This window comes from Apiospora kogelbergensis (genome assembly GCF_038363985.1).
Source record: "Apiospora kogelbergensis strain CBS 113332 chromosome Unknown utg000007l_segment0_segment0, whole genome shotgun sequence".
In the NCBI taxonomy this organism is placed as follows: Eukaryota; Fungi; Ascomycota; class Sordariomycetes; order Amphisphaeriales; family Apiosporaceae; genus Apiospora; species Apiospora kogelbergensis.
In genome coordinates, this window is record NW_027117424.1 from 2,444,924 (window position 1) to 2,464,552 (window position 19,629).

At 52.6% G+C, this 19,629-nt stretch overlaps 4 protein-coding genes across 4 annotated transcripts; 1 reads left to right on the forward strand and 3 right to left on the reverse strand.

Annotated features, from left to right (window-relative positions):
- Positions 1 to 1,111: 1,111 nt before the first annotated feature.
- Positions 1,112 to 5,768, reverse strand: PG998_011133 (uncharacterized protein; the record flags this gene model as incomplete). Its single annotated transcript, XM_066877949.1, has 2 exons — positions 1,112 to 4,467; positions 4,523 to 5,768. The coding sequence occupies 2 exons, from the start codon at positions 5,766 to 5,768 to the stop codon at positions 1,112 to 1,114; spliced, it is 4,602 nt and encodes a 1,533-aa protein (XP_066727003.1).
- Positions 5,769 to 8,577: 2,809 nt separating this feature from the next.
- PG998_011134 (uncharacterized protein) lies at positions 8,578 to 10,780 on the reverse strand (the record flags this gene model as incomplete). The annotated part of the gene is made up of 3 exons (XM_066877950.1): positions 8,578 to 9,116; positions 9,185 to 9,466; positions 9,814 to 10,780. Coding segments are annotated over 3 exons (1,788 nt in total), but the record flags the coding sequence as incomplete, so codon positions are not given.
- A 2,988-nt stretch (positions 10,781 to 13,768) lies between these two features.
- PG998_011135 (histone deacetylase complex subunit cti6) lies at positions 13,769 to 15,795 on the forward strand (the record flags this gene model as incomplete). The annotated part of the gene is made up of 4 exons (XM_066877951.1): positions 13,769 to 14,008; positions 14,425 to 14,729; positions 14,784 to 15,046; positions 15,110 to 15,795. 4 exons carry the CDS (start codon positions 13,769 to 13,771, stop codon positions 15,793 to 15,795), a joined length of 1,494 nt encoding a protein of 497 aa, XP_066727005.1.
- A 657-nt stretch (positions 15,796 to 16,452) lies between these two features.
- Positions 16,453 to 18,578, reverse strand: PG998_011136 (amino acid permease protein; the record flags this gene model as incomplete). Its single annotated transcript, XM_066877952.1, has 7 exons — positions 16,453 to 16,659; positions 16,734 to 17,255; positions 17,328 to 17,488; positions 17,560 to 17,892; positions 17,967 to 18,138; positions 18,205 to 18,291; positions 18,342 to 18,578. The coding sequence occupies 7 exons, from the start codon at positions 18,576 to 18,578 to the stop codon at positions 16,453 to 16,455; spliced, it is 1,719 nt and encodes a 572-aa protein (XP_066727006.1).
- Between the last annotated feature and the right edge of the window lie 1,051 nt (positions 18,579 to 19,629).

Genomic DNA, 19,629 nt, shown 5'->3' on the forward strand with positions numbered 1-19,629 from the left:
ACCCTACCATGCCGCTACTGAACAGCCTTTCTCAGCAGCTTCTGGACGCATCTCTCGGCCCTGCATCATGCACCGTCCATATGTATGCATTGGTCAACAACGAAGACAGACACGCGGTAGGTGGGTAGTACTGTTCTCGTAACACCAATTCACCACGATCCAGATCAGCTCAGCAGCCAGCACCAGCCAGCACCAGCCAGCACCAGCACCACGGGGCAGGAGAGGAAAGGGGGAGGGCTGGGCTTGAGAATACGGACCTGACATATTGCCAAGCCTGACAAGTCGTAGATCCCTTGCAAATCTAGAACAATCTTGAGGTGGAGTACACGCGTCCGCCTGCTCTCAACAAAAGTCGGCGGCCGCTTGCTTTTCTTTTTGTCAGGTCACGATGCTCTGCTGCCACTGCCCAGCCTACCGTCGCATCCGGGGTCGGGCCCTACACCGTCGTGGTGGCGGTCAACCTGGAACGCGACTAGGTTTGGGTTGCCTGTGTCCTTCCACCTTTTAGTCGTTGACAAAACAGAGGTTGGCTTCCCCATTGCATTTCGGATATATATCACTTGACTTTCTCTACCGCCTCGATTTCCTTGGCCTGTTCTACTTTGGATTGATGTATTTCTTATTACTCTACTGGGCCTCTTACTATTGGGGGATTGCTCGCACAGCGCAGAAAGTGTGGCCCCGGTATTTGCCCACACTCTCTCCCACGAGAGTCGAAACAACAGATTTGGGTATGATTGCGAACCGAAAAGAGAAAAACCCCCTCCCCTTCGAACAGTGTGTGCCGCTTTAATGCGGTTTACCTCACCCATTACCTCTCTGCCCTGCTCCCGTATTCAAAAATAAGGAAAAGTCGCATCAGTTGATGCTTCGTAGCGCTTTTATATATCTCGTCAAGATGAAGCCGTAATCCATGACCGGCGTATTTCACCACCTCCCATGCCCCATGCATGCCGTAGTCTTGTTTGGCCGACTCAGGGATAAGTAGAAGACCATTGTTGCTGCTGAGCGTAATCATTCAAGGCGAAACGGGCCGGTTCCGCACCAGAACACGCCCCTTGCGTCCTTGACGAACCCTCTCCCTATGGCACCCTCCTCTTCTGGAGGAACACTAGTCGTCCAACCTGAACATTCTTCTCAGTGCCCCAAACTTCTTCTTCTTTTTGTTGTTGTTCTCGGGCTCAAGCACATCCTTGCCGTCGTATTTGGCAGGTTGGCCTACTACACCCGGCAGTCCCAGGCTGGTGCTTCTCCTATCCGCAATGTTCGGCCGAGGCAGCGGGCCGCCATTCACTCGTCCATCGGCGGTACTGGGTCTCCCGTTGTCGCCCACGTCTGGAAGTGGCCAGCTGCCGTTGCGTGAGCCCGGCCTGGTTCGTTTCTGAAGCTTCGGGCTCCCAGGGTTAATGGAATCGCCTCGAAGGTCCCGAAGCTCATCTGCATCGCGCTCCAACAGCGTATCCCGCCTTGCCGCGCTTTCCGTCCATCCGCCACGTTGAATTTTCCCGTCCTGGTCGGCCTTCTTGTTCCTGCGCAGAATGTTGTCCATGAAAGACCTGCGGTTTTTGGGACTCTCGGGTGATGTGTAGGCAGGCTCGGTGAGTCTGGCACGTCCTGAGCCAGACCGATTCAATGTTGAAGTTCCAATACCAGAACTTGACTGACGTTGAGGCATAGGACGGGACAGGGCTGTACTTTTGGGGCTGCGCAGTGGGCTGGGCATCTGCATTGAACGATCGTCGCCGGAATCAGGTAGTTCAGGTGCCTCCTCGGTCTCTTCTACCACTGTAGCGCTTCTTTGAAATCTGGATGGAGCTGTTGCGGAACCCCGAAGTGTACCGGTGGACATTGGCCTAGTCGGAGGCTGCGGTAGCGGTTCATCCTCGTCACTGGAATCTGCAAATCGACTACGGAACGCAGGCGCAACAGTGCTATCGTCGTCACTAGAGTCATCACGAAGCCGGCTGGTCTTTTTCGGCTTCTTGCTCGCCTTACTAGCTTTGTTCGAACGGCCAAAGCTGGGAAATTGCATTGAGGAGCGTTTGGAGTCTTGGCTTGACTCGCTGTTTGACCGGAGGGTACGGCGCATACCCAAGGTTACCGGTGGACCACCAGTAGCATTACTCGAGCCCCGACGGAAGGGAGACTCAGGGGGTGACATGGACCGTATGCTGAATCTGCCTGAGCTTCTTTCAGCGGGGACTGCTACTTCGCCGGCGGGGGGTTGGCGCATGGTGTTGCGGAATCCGAAGCCTCCCGACGATGGTGCTCGCGAACGCTTGAAGCTACTATCGCTCGCATCGGATCCGCGCCGTTGCAAAGCGGGTTTGGCAGCACTGGCGGTGGCGTTCCCTGCAGATGTTGACGCAAGCGAGGAATCTGCTGCTTTTCTTCCAGGTGCAGCTGTCTGGGGCCTCAAAGTTGTCTTCGACATTGAAGCCGGTCGCTCGGGAGGAGCACTAACACGTCGAGATGCGCCGCTGCCCGTAGTCTCTTCGGCTGTTGTCATGCCACGCATCGATTTTCGTAAATGAACCCCACCAGAGGGGGTTCTTGAACCTTGAGGTTGCTTCGCAGGCTGCTCAGGTCGCAGTGAAGTACGCATACGAGCGCTTGGAGGAGGAGGAGGATCGTAGGGCTCTTGCGTGTCTTTTGTGCCAGGTTGAATCATATAGACTCTCTCGGGATTGCTTGGTTGCGAATGCTTGTTTCCATGCGCTGGTGCTTGCGCTTGTGCCATCTGGGCTACAGAAGTTGCCTTGATCTGCTCAGGCGTCTTCTTTCTATTGCTGGGCCGACGCGTGGGGGTTTCAGCGTCTGCATCATCGCCAGCTTCAAGCATGGCTTCGCGTTCTAACTGGCGTCGCTTTTCCGTAGTTAGACTTCGCCAATACGACTTGGCAGTTTCCCAATCGTTCACGATGTGCTGTGTAGGCTCTGTGGAATCTTCTGCATCCTTGATTACCTTTTCCAGCATATGGTCACCCATGGCTTCCGTTGAATCAGGCTTTGTTACACCTAGGGACTCGATAGGCGCCGCAGCCGGTTTTTTGCTGAGAGGACTTTCCACGACGGCATTCAATGACTGGTACCCGTCACCCTCAATGTCAGAAAGCTCTTCATAGGCATCGCTGTAGATGCTAGCATTAGATTCGTCGTCCGCAGAATCAGTAACATCGGCTGCAGTAGGCACACCGCTGGGGGATGTCTGAGGCAAGGCATCAATCTGAGCAGTGGGCACCTCTGTTTTAGGCTCGACTATCGAACGGGCAGAGCGAGTAACATCCTTTAACCCACTGCTCTTCGTTGTCGTTTGCTTTGAAGACCTGTCCTCCCCTACCTCCTCGTCTGGAAACGTGCCGGGCACCTCAAAGTACTGCTGCAAATTCGATGCCGACTCAGACGGATGAGAGCCATCTAGGATCGCCGGGCTGGGATTCGTGATGGAAATAGCAGGAACCTGGTTGTCCGGAAGCTCGATCGCGCTCTTGAGTTCTGCATGTGATTCCTTTGTCCTGGAGGCACTTTTGTCTGGAATCGCTGGCGGGCTTCTCATGTGATCGTAACTGTCGGCCATAGTTGTCTGGGTGCTGGGTATCGCCTCCGCATCACTTCCTCCACTCATCTCATCATTTGAAAGTTTATCCTCGCTGTACGAGCTAGCACTGTCTGAATCGTAACGATGCGCTTCTGCGGTTGTCACAACAGGCGGGAGCGGCTCTCTAAACCGGGAGATGTTCGCTGCATTACGCGAAGACTGGTCCTGAGAAATAATGAAGCCCATCGCATGATCATTTGACTGGCCAACAGAAGGACTATCCGGCGTGGTAGCCAGGGCGGTGATGCCACCGCTTGAAGGCCGCATTAAGGGGGAAGAAGGTGTTGCCGATGAGTATGCAGATCCTGATGGACGTATGAGAGGCCGCTCCTCCTCGGGCTCGCGAAGTTTCTTCTCGCGAACGCTACCGAAACTTGGAAGAGCAGGTCGTGGCTTCATAATTTCATCCTCGTCCAACGAAATATCCTTTTTCTTACTCCGGGCAATGTGGCTATACCACGGTCGTTTGCTATGCTGAGGACTTGGCGCAACTGGCGAATCCTCGTTCTCAGTCGGCGCGGCTTCGCCAACGATTTTGGTGTTATGGTCGTCGAAACTAACACGGGCCGACTTCTTGCGCGCAATCGAAGCCTCCCGTTCGGGGGAAGTCACTCGCATGTCAGAGCCATTATCGGACAGTGATGCATCGCGTGCCGAAGAGTCGTAGTGCTTCAATGCAGACTTTATTGGAGAAGCAGACCTCGGTAGAGGCGCATGGCGTACCGCGAGGCTTTCAGACGGAGTGGTTGCAAAACGCGCGGTTCGAGCCGGGCTGTTAGAAGCCGACCGTGAAATGCTGCCATTCCGTGAGAGCTCGGCAACTGGCTTATTTGGTATGTACGCCACTTTCTGCTCTGCTGGTACCTCTTCTGGGGAAATCGGAGCGGGTTGGGGGCTCGTTGCAACCGCTAGATGAAGGTTCACCAGAATCTTCAGGGGTAGAAAACAAATTCTGTTGAGTCGGGACGGAGTCCAGAGCCTGGCGGACAGTTTTTGACGTCAGGTACATCGGCTCTTCAGGCTCCTTAGCATCCTCCTCTGGTAGTTCCCTTACGACCGACGGTTTTCGACCAACTAATCTGTTTGATGGGGCCTCTGCAACTTGGGCTGTACGCTCTTTGGCATACATGTCCTGCACTTCTGACTGAGACTGCTGATCCCGTGAAGGTTCCGCCAACTCAAGGTGACTCGAAGTAGCATTGGTGGGATTAACCTCGGCAAGTGACTGTCCACCAGTTGGTACATTTCTTCCATTCGGTGGCGTCGCAAGGGCTGGGGATGATCTGTTCGACGAATCGTGTTCCTGCTCACTCGGCTCGATTGTAGTTCCCTTGACCCTGGCGACTGTTCCTTTGGCTAGATGGCTCCCAGAACGTTGAACACCCTTCTTTTTCTTTGGCTGCTTTTCCGATGCTTCCCTCGTATGATATTTCACTTCCATCAAATCCAGCTGATCTGTTCTTGGTACCATTCTTCTCGAGTTAGGATCATATACCATAGCTTGATCGGAATGGTTCGAGAAGGAGGCCGGGAGGGAAGCTCTAATCGAGTTCGGCGGCAAAGAGCCCCATTGAGGGTTGCGATCAGCGGTGGGCGATGGTGAAGGGGACGTTGCGCGGTGCCGGCTCGGATACGAAAAATTGACCGAGTTTTGGCTGTCGGGGCGTCCAGCAGCGATGAGGCTCTCTGGTCGCCTTAGAGATTTCCCAGCGCTACCCATGGGCGCGTCGGAGGTGCGCACATTGCTTGTGTCGCCAGATGGCTTTGTGTACCATGAAGGCAGCTCCGTATCCATTTTCTGGGACGCTGTGCGGAAGTTCTGCATTCCCACACCGACGGTAGACGGGCTGCGTCCTACTGTGCTATTCCGATGTCCATCCGGGATGGCAGGTACGGGTGGGTATTGGTTCTGGCCCTGGGGTTCTCGACCATGTGGCGAAGGACTGCGAAACGTCCTCTCGGTCATGCTACCTGAGCTGCCGCGTCGTTCTAGTTTCGGTGTCCTCCTCCCGCCAGCCGGCGCGCTCGATACCGAGGATATTGAAGGGCTCCGGCGCATAGTGCGCTTTGTCTGGACCGCGCCAACATTAGTCGGCGTGTGAGGGCGAGCGCGCAGCGCGGCGGCAGCAGCCGCCGACGACAGCGAACGGTTGGGGTTCTGGCTGGACATAAAGGCGGCGGCAGCAGCTGTGGAGGCGTTGGGATTGACGGTAGTAGGAGTGGAATTCTGTGAGGCAGAAGGGAAAAGATCAGTATCAGGTATGATAGAGTTTGAGGTACTCGGCGCTAGGCCAGACGGGATGTGAATATACTGTCGTCACTATGGAGGGAAGTCGGTCATCTCGGCTCGTCCCCGACCCACCTCACGACTACATGGTAATGACTACTAGTATGCGATAGTAGCCGCATGCTGCATAGTCCGGTACGACGAAGGCCTACTAGTAGAAGAGTCTACTCGCCTATCTCTGCGCGGAGCTGGCACTACCCTCGAGACAAAGACAAAGGGACAAGACATGTGCGAACAAACCAGAACGTACCGGATTGGGAGGCCCACGGCCGCGGCGACTCTTCCTGGAGCCAAACATATTGCTCAGGTATAGCTAGATTCAGCTAGTCTTGTTGAACCGCAGGATGCTCTGGTCGTACGCGTATGAGACGATAAATGGCTCCAGGGCCCAGGGGGTTGAATTACAAGGCGGTCATATGGAATGAAATGATAGTCTGAAAAGATGATTAAACCGGATGAGAAGAAGAAGAAGAAAGGAAACTAGAAAGCCGCCAGTGTTGAACGCCTAACCGTAGGAAACGTGCAGTTATCGATCGGACGGGTTGGCCAAGCGCATCGTGGCAGGCGACTAATATTTCAGGTGAATGGACAAACAGCAATCAGACCCCATTGTATCCAGGCATTCGGAGAGGTAGTTGATAAGGTAAGTAGGTAAAGTATGTAGGTTGGGCGAGAACGGGGATTTCGACGATCGCGTGGGAAATAGGAGCTTGGACGTAAAAATAGGCACCGGGAAAAGTACTGTGGACGTGAGATGAGATGATCCCCGACCAGGTTGTTGATGATGCCGGTGGATCCTCGAGTGGTTTATTAATATTCCGCGCTCGTGGATTCTCTTTCGCCATCACAGTAGACAAGGACACATAGCCGGGAATCACGGTGTATATGATGGACTATATCAATGAATGCTATACAGACTGCATTGCATAAACACACATGTACAGTAAAAGACTGTCCGCGCTGCCGCTGGTGGAAGCACGTACCTGCAACGAAGGGGGGCCTGGGTACTGCCTGGGGGCCGGGCAGGCTTGGCGGCGGATCGGTCCAGTCCAGTCCAATGCCACTTTTGTTTCCTCTTCGAGGTGATGTCATGCCACATCATTTTGGGTCAGGCTAGTTGGCTAGAGACTGATGGAACCACCCGGCTACCCAACGATCTTGGAGATATGTTGCGGTCCTGCTCCATCCTTATGTTCCGGTATTCCTGTTGGACGGGAGCAGCATCCATCGATTCAATGCCTATTTCAACCACATACCTCGCTGTCCCTTGCCCCAGCTCATCAGAATGCACGCGCAAACACGTGGACGTGTACATACACATCCAGTCTAATATCGTGACACCTGTGTTAGGCCCGAATGATCCGCCCCAAGCACACGTATATTAGATATGCTAATGTTTCACGGGCATGCCGCCATCTGAGGCTGTGTCCATAGGGTGTAGAACACGCGTGTTTAGAGCTGTCTCAGGTTTCAAATTGACAGTGTCGTCCTCCATATGTGAAGAAGGCCAACTACACGGTTTGTTTAAATTTATGGACACGGGGTTTGTCAAACAATCACGGATGACAAGGTTTACAGCATGGAGTATCCATTTATCTATACTCAAAATATTTTATAACAGATTGGATATGATGATTAAGGGAATTAGTACACCACGAGCATCTCTCTACTCTATAGAAGGATAACATCCTCTACTAAGTGGATTGGATTTACTGATGCATGCATCCTTTGAAATGACGTCACTGGACCCCGAATTAGTATGTAGATGCGGAAATTGATGCGGATGTGATAATGCTGTCCGACTATACAGAATTGAATTACATTAGCTTAACTTCTTATATCTATACATCACCTTGTAATCTACCAGATAGAACAGGGAAGGATAAGGTATTTATTTAAGGCGAACAGACTGTCCAACATAGCTAGGATTGTAGTTAAGAAATAAATCAAGGTTGCTAACCTGCATATTATTAACATTCCTTATCGCTGTATAACAGGTACTGTCCATGGCACTTTTCTAATATGTGACGCTATGTCTCAATAGGGACGTACAGCATGAGTCACGCATACTCGGGGCAATCTCACATAATGGAAAGTACAGAGAATATAGACACAATTAGGGCAATCTTCATAAGAGGGGTATGTGTCATTGATTCATCTTGGTAGCCTAGGCTAGGTATGCAGTACACCGCCCAAGTAATGCAACAGGCAATACAGTGTTTCTAAGCCAAGGGCAGCCTACACGAAGACAAGATGCCTTGCAGTGATTGCCTCGCCTGCGCACTCGATGGTTTATATGGCCTGCCTTTCTTGATGCAATTGTCGAGACTTGCCAGGGATTTCAAGCATGAAGCGACCTGCTCAGACATGGTGCGTGTAACGTGGACTAATTGTGTTGGGAGCGAATCCTCTGACAATGTAGTGACAGGGCAAGTCTGACTCTGCGTCTTGCTAGCTGCCATGAAGGGAATGGTATTCGGGGGTATTTGATACCAAAAGGGCCGACTTGTTCCCACCAACAAGCCATGCCCTCATGGCCGTGAACAGCGTCATATTGAAATAGATGCTGCGGCACAAGCAGAACAACGCGCTAATGCGCAGAATGATGTAGCGTAACCGGTATCTAAGTGTCTCTGTATCCAGAGCAACCAGTCCGGGGAGCCTGTCTCAGCCATATTGTTCTTCAGCTTACTGGAACACGAGTGTCTCTAGAGCTGCCCCCGCCGGCACCTCCACCATCGTAACTGGATGTAGTGTTGTGAGAAAGGGTATCCTGAGGATCGTTGGCAGGTATGTATTCATCATCATGAATATCTTCTTCATAATAATCATCCTCGTCGAACTCCTCGCTTTGCGTCTCTTGGCTAGGCTGTGAACCCATGTGAGGAGCCTGGTATCCAGCTGGAGGGGCAGGCGAACGCTCTTGTATATTGTTATTGTTCTTGGCTGGAGGCTTATTACTAGCCTTCTTCCCCTTCCTCGACTTCATCTTGGCCTTCTCCAGCAGCCTCCGTCGTTCCGCCTCTTCCCGGCGTCGGCGACGGTCCTTGATCTCGTACTGGCGGATCAGTGCTTCGGGAGGTCGTCCAAAAATCCGCTCGTATTCACAAAATTCACACACCCATACTTCTTGCAGCGTAGGGGGTGATGGTAGTTCTGGTATTCGGTCTGCTGGCGGCGTTCTCTGGCAGCTTGCAGCAATGAGCTGCCCGCTCGTCTCTTCGCCTTCTTCTGTGTAGCACCAGCAGCAGGTTTGGTGGACACATTTCCACTAGCTGAATTCTCTAGATGTGGCTGACTGGTCTCTGTAGCTCGAGCTGTGGCACCATGGTAGGGATCTCGGTGATCGCCAGATAGAGTAGTCTGGGGCGGAACAGCCATCGGAGAGTGTAAGGAGTCTGGTCCAGGCCAGCTAACAGAGCCGGGTACAGGGGAGTCGAATGTAAAAGTGAACTGGGAAGAGGTCGGCGTGGTTCTAGACGAGGCTTGTTGTTGCAGAAGGCTGATGTTCTCCTGTCCGCGGGGTACAGAGAGCTTCTCGGCACTGGCAATAGCATTCGAGATAATCCCTGAGTTCTCACCTGACAAGAAAAAAAACCATTAGAATGTACTGTCCATCGTGCATGCGTGGAATTTCTGGTCTTGACTGTAAGGGGCTCCTCTCCTCTCCATGTGATGTGAGATAGTTGAAGGTGGACATTGCAAACCGGCCGTGCAGTGGAGCTTAAAAGCCCGTAAAGGCGGGACAAACCGCCGGGCACCATCTGCTTGCAGCAAAGCGAGGGGCAAAGAGCAAACGAGACAAGACAACTTTTAAGGAGCCTGTGCAGAACAGAAGAACAGAACAAGCCCCATTTTGCAATGAGGATATGAAATAATGAAACCGAAAGCAAGATATTTGAAGCATGAAGAAACATTGCACACATACCTGCAGGAGAACCGGGATATTGCCCACCGGATCTCAGTTTGGGATTCTTAGGCAAGCCCACATTGATATCGGGAATGGTCCGCAAAGGGCTTCTGCCGTTGCGATTACGGCCATACCGTCCTCTACCCGGCCCCGAAATCCCCTGGGTATTGACGTTGCCTTGACCAGACTGGTAGTACGCATGGGGGGTCGCCAGTGTTGCGTCACCTGGGCCCTCATCGCCTGTAGTAGGAGGCGATGGCATACCCATGATACTTGGGTCGGTCAGGATGTGCGATCCATTGAGCATGCTTTCTCCGGCTGTCGGTATTTTTCGCTTTTTCTTGTTATTGGTATTCTCGAATGAATCATAGCCGTCGGCCGAGGAAGCTGTCGAGGGTGGCGGCTGCGGGATCGTATGCCGACCATGACTTTGACGGGGCGGCGTGCGGAGTGCGTAACCTAACAATGTATCAAGAGAATGTAAGGTCAGGGCTGTCATTGCTTGATCTGGTGGGCGTTTCTCACCATAGTCTTTGCTGCTGCTTCCTCCCCCTCCTAAGCCAGACCTTCGCAAACTTGACTCCTGTGCCAATTCGGCTGTGTTCTCGCGCCCAACAACATTTGACGCTTCTCCTCTGCCATCCCCCGTTTCCGTCTTCAGATTACATGGGTAATCAAATAATGGGACGTTGTTCTGAGGCGAGGGAGGGTAATTTATTGTATCAAGCTCCTCGGACGACAGTCGGTCTCGCATTCGACGTTTAGGCAGCGGGCGAATGGGCCGATCAGGGTAAATCGGCGATACCGATTCGGTGGACATCTTATCCGTGCTGTCTGCTACTGTTCGATCCGCCCATGTGAACGTTAGCCATAGCACTGGCGGAGCAATGACAAGCGCCATGCAAGTAACGGCGGCCTTAGAGGTCAGGAAGGAGAGGAAGTCATTGTTGAGTGATCTGGGCTTGAAGGCCCAATCTAGGAACATGATGTGGGCAGACAAGATGGCAACGAGGGGTCCCGCATGTAGTCCGGGTGATAGATTTCCATAAATTGCCAAAATTTATGTTTGGGGGATTGCCAACCGCGACCTGATGTGGGAGAACGGAACGGTGGTTGATGCGGTGGTGGTGCAATGAGGGTCGCTCGCTGATGGAGCCTGTGTTAACTGCATGGGTTGCCTAGGGAAAACATACCCATCACATAACGAAGCCAGTCTTTCCAATATCATAAATAACAGGCAAGCCAGCTGGCTTCCAAGGCAATCGGCAATCGTCGTTTCGAAAGGAGCAGATGAGCAATAGCTTGGTTGTAATATACGGTATGTTATGGACAGCGACGAATATATCGAGTACTCTAGAAGATCTGGATAAGCCGATTGCGGGAGCGAAATCCGAACGGGTTATCTTTCTCCAGGGTTCAGCCAGTGTATTCTCGCATCCGGGAAGGATTGAACAATATGATATACCAGGCAATATGTTCGGCAAGAGAAGAGTGAGCACCCTGTGGAATGAGAGGAAGGCAAGACGAGGTCAGGGCAAGGAAGGGCCCTTTCTCTGCCCACATCAATCTGGACGTGACGTCTGGAGGTGGCACTGGCCTGGCTCCCCTCCTTTAGACTAGAGTGCTAGTTCCTGGGAGGGAAGAGAAACAAGAGGGCAGATAGGGGTAGCGATTGCAATTACATACAACAAATGGATTTTCCAGTAAGAGTGTAGAGAGCAGCTGCTTTCCTAGCGACTGTTTTAGGAGAGAAGGAGGGAGAGGTGAAGCGCAGGACTGTCTGTACGGAGGAGCGAATGGATGACCAATACGTATGTATGTAGCCACCACCTCCAGTGTATCGGGAACGTCTCTGCAGATCGGGGCACGGAGCAAGAGGGTTAAAGTTATCGGTAGGTTGAGACCGTTAGGTTTGCTCTATGATGCGCGCTCGTCTACTGCGCTGCCATGCGCGTACAGAAGACTGGGCGATGAGTGAGCAAGGTTCAAGTCCAAGAGAAGACAGCAATGCCTTGAAAGTGACTGCGAATCAACAAAATGGCTTGGTGGTTTGTCTGTCGCTTTCGCAGCCTTTCTTCGAGATTGCGATAATGGAAGTGTGTACTGTAAGTGGACCCTTTCTTAGGGGATGCACACCACCCACCACCCACGCCTTAGCCCAAGGTTGGAACCCCAGCTGCCCAGCACCAGGGCCTGGTACCTCGTCTGCTCTTTGGTCTTTCCCGCCTGCCGCCTCCTCCTACCGGCAAAAAGTACGTACGTACGAGCATATACTGAACACTGTGACTTCGCACGGTGTGGAGGTGGGGCGCCGGAGACGCACATCATCTGCCTACACCACTACCATTAACCATTTACACACATCCTGACAACCCTTGGCTGTCTTCGTATCTCATCGCGGTGTAGTCGTGATACCATTTTCGAGTTTTTTTTTTTTTTTTTTTTGAGTCCTCGAGTAGGATCATCAGAGCCACGGCTCAGCCGCTGGATGACATGCTACTAGAGGAACTACCTGTTAGATCGGAGAGAAATTCAACAATAAATGGGAGAACCATCCAAAAGCGAAACCCCAGAATTAGCTGGACTCAATCAATAGCACCCGCGAAGTACCATGTTCGTCGCGGTTGGAAATCTATTAAAATTTCTACGATATCCTCGACTACAACCAACATGCAACAGAGGCCGACATTGCATACAGCTTCCCAGCCCTAAGCGCCGAAATTGACATTTTGATGCGCAGAATTGTACTCAACGTCCTCTTCCTGCTGCATTTATCCACCCAGGAGACCCTCATGTAGGGCAAGCGCTGTCGATGTGATATCTAAAGAGCAACGACTCCAAAAGGGCCGTTCAAAGAGAGAATGCGAAATCAGTCAAACCAAGGTGGATTCCAAAACCACCAACTGAACAACCAGGTATAGGTAAGGAGAAGATGGTCATAATCTTCATAGACTGCCTGCACACTCACACACGGCCGCTGAAGCAAATCCAGACGATGGATAAATCGATGGCGGGGAGCTCGAATACGACGTGCATCACTCGAACATGGCCAGTAAAAAAGAAGTGCCAGACCTCCAGCTATTATGTAAGGGCTCTTCCCCTCCAAAACGCCTAATGAACAAGGTACATTGCTCATTGGTAGGTATGGCCTGGCATGGCATGGTACGTACTGGGGCCGGGAGTAGTGGTGGTCAAAGTGGGCGCGGATTGAGAGTTGCGATTCCCGTTTCTCCAAAAAGTCAGACCAGTCAAGTTAAACAGTCGTCCTCCAGACATGAAGCAGTAGACGGTTCTGGCTTTCCCTCCCTCCGCAAGCACGCAGCCTATTAGACCTTGTTGTATGAATCTTTTGCTTCGAAAAAGGGATTCACAGTCATGCTAGCGATCAAGCTGTCTGCATTCCTCTTGCCTTTCTTCCCGTTCTAATCCCTCGACCAAGCGAGTTCGATCGAGTTCGCTTTCCGCGTCAGAGCGACACTCGCCCATTCTCTCCCTCCCACGAACACGAACCCTCATCCTCGTCGCACCTTGTATACCTTTCGATACACTCAAATTCCGCCTTACCAGACTCTCACGACCATCTAAACCGCGCAACCGCCCATTTCTCTTGCGTTCCCAGCTCGTTCGGGGCCAATTCGGCGAGCAATCCAACCCGACTTTGTGCCGCTCCAAAGCAAATGGCTGGCACCTCGCCCACTCGACGGTCTTCCCGGGCGCGAACAACCCAACCACAATCACAACACTCCTCCTCAGCTTCCAGCACATCTGGGCGTGCCGAGCGCACTACTAGAGCATTTACAAAGAACGGGTCACCACAAAAGTCCACCGGCAGTGGCTCCCTCTCGTCCGAACCGCCCGAGGACTCGACCGCGACCACGGCCAGTACGGACGACATAGCCCCCTTCTCCGGCGACGCAGCACGCGTGTCAAGGACGAGGATCGCGAGAAGCATCCCAAGAGCGAGCATCTCGACATGGCCAATACAAGCGATGACAACGAAATACAGGAAGACGACGAAGCCGTTCGTTGCGTCTGCGGCTTCGAAGACTACCCAGGCCCACCTCCCCTCGACGAAGACACCAAGAGCCATGCCCTCAAAGACTCGATTGACCTTGAGCCCATCTTCTCCATTGACATCACTGAAGACCTAGGCGGTTTTTTTGTCCAATGCGACACATGCAAAGTCTGGGAGCATGGTCTCTGTGTCGGCATTGTCACGGAGGAATCGTCCCCCGACAACTACTACTGCGAACAATGCAGGAGAGACCTGCATAAAATCTATACTGCAAGCAATGGGTAAGCATACTACATTTAGTTCTTATTTCAGAAGCCACGGCTTCGCAATGGCTTCGTCGGCTTCATTGGTTGCACTTTGTCGCTCAGCCGTGGCGGAGCCAGAGTGAGATTGAAGAGGTTCGAGTGTCGAGTGTCGGCGCGCCCGTCGATCACCCACGCATCTCTCCCCTCCCCTCCAATGCCCACTGGGGACCCTGTCTTGGTGTGTTGCCTGTTTGAGCATGCAACCAACACCTCCCACGTGTTGCAACCTACGACCTCATCCTTTTTCTGATCTTGTTCAATCTTGCCCTCTCTTAAAGTGCGCAATGCTAACATCATGGCGCCCCGCAGTCAAAAGTACTCCATATACCTTCCCATCCACCGACCCTCCCGCAGCACTTCTCGAGCCGCATCAGCTGCCACCCATGGCACGCGCTCCCCAAGGGCAGCGAGCGCAAAAGTTCTCGTGCTTCAGCATCGGCGGCTGCGGCTGCGGCGTCTCACAAGCGGCGCTCGACTATGAATAGCCGCGATGCTGCGTATGACGAAGAAGAACAGTTGCGACGGGCCATTGAAGCCAGCAAAGAAGATACGATCCCCGAGGAATTAGAAGCTGGCGGTCGCCGGCCCAAAAGAGGTCGAGACGACGAAGAAGAGTGCGCAATCGTGATTCCTTCCTTTCGACTTCGATAACTAACACGCTGTAATAGGCCCAGCGAGAGCATTATCAAGAGGCAAAGGACCAATTCCAAATCGCCATCCCCTTCGGCGGACCAGGCGCCTATGGAGAGCCGCGAAGAGTCAGAAGACGAGTCCAGCACTAGGAATGGGGTATCTAAAAAATCATCGCGAAACAATGTCCGCAACCAGCGCGAAAGAACAGAAAGGGACGAGCGCCGCGAAGAACAGGAGCGTAAGCGGGTGGAAGCTGCCAACAAGCGCAAAGGTCGCGCTGAGCGCCGACGAGCTGACGGTATGGTTTCCGCGATTACAATTGTCGTTGCCAGAGTACAATGCTAATATGGAAGCGATTTAGACTCAGACCCCTCGGACGAGATGCCTTCTTCAACCCGTGCCGCAGGGAGCCGGACGACGGAATCTGTTCAGCCCCCGGACCCTCCTCAGTCATCGCAACCGGCACCTGATACCCCGCCCGCCAACCCTCCACCTTCAGCTTCCCATAAGAAGAAAGCAGCGCCCCAACCCAGGAAGAAGGGGAGAAACCAGTATACGAAAGACCGAGATGGCCATGACCATGATGACTCGCCGGCTCGCTCCATGTCCCGCGATATCGCAAGGAACCAAGACGACCATGGCATAACTAATACCAAGTCTTCCGTCAATGAATCACATAACAAGCATTCCAACACCAAAGCAAAAGGCGGTATGAGCTCCAAAATCACCATGAGTGATCTGAAGCGGCGTGCGAACAACATTTTGGAGTTTATCAGCAGGACTCAAGTCGAACTAGCCAATGAGCCATTATCCGAGAAGAACAGTCCCCGGCATGGGGCTACGGATGACGCAGCTGCAACCGACCTGCCTCCGATACAGAACAATGGTACTCAGTTTTCCGACGAAAGGAACTGCGGAAATATAGCGTCTACCAAACCTCCCGCGTTGTCATTGCCGTTGAAGGACTTTAAAGATATGAGTTGTGTGGAAATGATGGATTCACTAACGAGAGACTTGGTCAAATGGCAGAAGGAATTCGCCTCATGACCAGTGATGCTTGAAATATTGAGTTTTTGGGGGTAGTTTCTTGCGTCACAAATTTGGCGTTCTGTATAGGTATTGGTACCCAAGCCAGATCTTGATATGTCTCCTGCATTTACAAGGCGTTCTTATTATCTGGGCCGCTGGGGATTGGAGGCTAGAATGTCCGAAAGGCTGGACATCAAGGGTCATATAACGGTGTCCACGGAGTTTGTCATTTTTCATCAAGCGTACAATACCATAGGTGTTCTGATTACGGTACTCGAATTCAGTTTCTGGAAGGGAAGTAATCTGTTTATTTTCTCAGAGGGCGTGCAGCTTTCGGTCGCCAGTCCAAATAACGATTGGCAGAAGAGGAAGAAACCATTTGATCGGGATCCAGTGTTACATATAAGATGGGACGGGAAGTTGCTTGTAAATAATCTGCTTTGTATGTTTGTATCTATCACAGCTAGTCCCTTAATGCGACACCCAATAGTGTTCGAGGTGCGTTTCATCTTCCCCCATCGTCGACCGCTGTTCTGGCTACCGACACGTTGTCGGTTGTGGCAATGGCATACGAGTCGTATAGCATGGCATCAGGTGCCAATGACCTCATCTCAGTCGTTGACCAAACTCGACGCTGGGCACGGAGTACTCAACCCAACGACATCTGCGGGATTTTTAAACACTGGCTACTTGGTCATCCGTCAAGGACTCCATCTCCGGTTTGCTGGTGGCCCGCTCATTGCTGCTATTCGGGGTGGCAACTCCGGGGTGGACTCGCAGATTTTGATTGAGCATATGGTGCTCGATGTTGATTTTGGGTCCTTTGAACCACTTGTGGGCATCCACGAAAAACCATATCACAATGACGAGCATGGGGGCACCCTGAATATATAAGTGTTAGCTAGGGATGGAAGAGAGCCAGGGGAACAGATAGGGCCTAGCATATATGGACATACATAGACCAGAGCCGTCCAGTTCATCATGTCCGGCGTGAGGTCATCCCCCGTTACTGTCGGGAAGCACAAGATCGGCATCATCACCAGCACGAACGTCCACGAGATGATGCCCGACGGCATACTGAGCCGGCCCAGGTGCCACGGCCCGCGCCGGAAGTTGTTGCGGATGAAGACGGTCTTGATGAAGATCGGGGTCGTGATGGCGACGTAGGAGGCGATGGCGCCGATGGAGAAGATGGCGCTAATGGCGACGCCGCCAAAGACCAAAAAATTGAGTACGAGGCCCAAGACCGTGTTGAACCAGACCGCGTTGACGGGCGTTCGCGTGTGCCGGTTGACTCTCTTGAGAAAGCGGCTCAGCACGCCGAAACAGTCGTCACGCGCGTAGGCGAAACAAACGCGGCTGGCGGCGACCATGCAGCCAGCCCCCATCATGAACGAACATACGATTGTGAGCCCCAATACTGCGAGGGCGACCGGCTGGGGCAGTACCTGCATCAAGTATGCGGCCCATGGTTGGCCCTGTGATGGAGGTAATCAGAAATAAAAAACTGAGAGGATATACTTATGCAACGTGTCCGAGGGCAAGCTTACCACATCAGCGTCCATGGCTGCTCCCACATCCTGGATAGTATACGCAATGACGAGGTTAAGGAAAAATCCCAGTATCGACCCGGAGATCGCGGTCATGATGATTGAACGCGGTGTTGCGATGGCAGAATTGGAACATTCTTCCGCCAGGTGGAAAGATGCGTCTTTTGGGTGGTAGTCAGTAGACTATAGTCAAGCAGCATGAGAACGTGGTAGGTAATATAGGTGCGCTCACCATAGCCGGACATGGTCCAGATAATGGCCAAGAAACTCATCATAACAGCAATGCCATCCGGAAACTCGGTGAAGTTCTGGATTCCCCAAGCAAAGCCATTCGAACGAAACTTAGGGTCTGAGATACAAGCCGCTGGTATAATGATTATCGTGATAACAAGGCATATTATATTGATGACGGTGCCGACGGAATTGAAGTTGGCAATCCATTTCGTTGGCATGCTCCCGACCATCGCATGGATGATCATGATGAGTGCTGTGAGCAGAAAAGTCTGCCAGTTCGTCGGAACATAGCTCGGGTAGGTGATCGAGGCCGCGGCCAGGATCATAGAAGCTACATGTATGTAATAGGTATTAGTCGCATTTTGCCCCTGAGATCTACCACCGAAAGAAGCAAAGAAGACAAACCACAGCCGTAGTCAACACTAGGGGCCCCAGTGACTTGAACGAACCAGTTGCTCCAGCCAGTTATCCAAGCAGCAAAAGGGCCATATTTAGGACCGGCTAGAACAGCGGCGGCATAGTACAGACCTCCAGACGTGGGCATGGAGGATGCTAGTTCGGCCATTGACGCTGACACCTGTGTACGACATCAGCCTTGATGAGCCAACTAGATATTCGGTAAGGCTGACTCCTGAGTACTTACACAGAGAATGAACACGACCGACAACAACCACCCCCATGTGTTGGCCGCGGGCCCAGCTTCATGCCCAGCAAGAGTCAGTAAGGGGATCTATTGATGTGCATAGCCAGAACTCATGAATAAATAATGCTGTGTGCCACTGTACCATAGCCAATACCATACGACATGGTCGTGCCGATACTGGGCAGCAAGCCCATGACCGCAAAACTGACAGCAAACGTGGTCCACGCCGAGAACTCGCGCTTGAACTCCTGTTTATACCCGAGAGCGGCCAGCGCGGCCTCGTCCTCGGACATCTCAGCCAGGTGGTCCGGGACGTCGCCATTGCCGAGCACAGTGGTCACCGGCGGGGGTTGTGAGTCTTGGACGAGCGTCATGGTTGGGTATTTTTGTAACCAAGCGTGCGTGATTTCATAACAACCCGATGATGTGAAGATGTTGAGGAAAGCTTAAACCGGTGAATTGAGGCAAGATGAAGTCCTGCGAATATGAAAATGAGGCCTAAGACGGTAAGTAAACTGTCTCAATCGCCCGGACAGGTGCGGAATTTTGTTGGCTTTGCACCCGGATGGTTTATCTTGCCTGCTGCAGGCCGCCCCGGCGATCTATCTGACCTGCTCCAGATAGACCACACACGACAGATGCGTATGCTGCATACTGCATGGTGATGACCCATACTTGGCAAGGCGGCAGGCCAGTAGGCAGGCGGGCTCTCACATCCATGTTGGATGACCTGACGGGAATGACGGGCACCACGGCGGTCTTGGTCTCGGATTATCATGTACCTCGAATGGGCGAGCCACCAATCGAAAGTCAACAATTGAGCTTTTGGTCTCACAATGGGGGGCACGTTGCATCCAGTCGGTACCGAACTAAGTCTGTGCTTATCCTGGCCTACATATAGCAGTCGCCCCTCCGTATGACGGATGATGAACGATACAATTAGAAGCGAGCCAACATAGCAGGCTTCCACGTCAAGCACGCCTAATTCTGAGTTTGTTTCCCACGAACAGCCAGACACTGGTGTCGTTCGACTGTTGGTAAGTCTCGGCCCAGTAGCGTCCTGTCTAAGACGGGTTTGCCTGGTCACCCGCGGGAGCACGACCAGGGACGGGCCGGAGCAGGCTCGAAAGCTGATGATAGACAACTCTGGTCAGGCGAGAGTTCGTGGGAAAAGGGTTTATAGCTATAGTCCGTTGCTAGGTGCCCCTCAGCAGATCTATACCGGTCATGGATTTAACCGTATAAGTCCAGACCCCTCAAGCCTCTTCAACTTGTCGGCGATCGCCCCCTTCTGAACACGCAAACATATCTACATCTCGGATTTCGATTCGGAGACCCTTATCTCTGCTTGCCCAGTTGGCATACCCCGAGATCTAGAGGGGAGGACCAGGAACAAGCTGGGGTCCTTATCGCAGCTTACCCCAC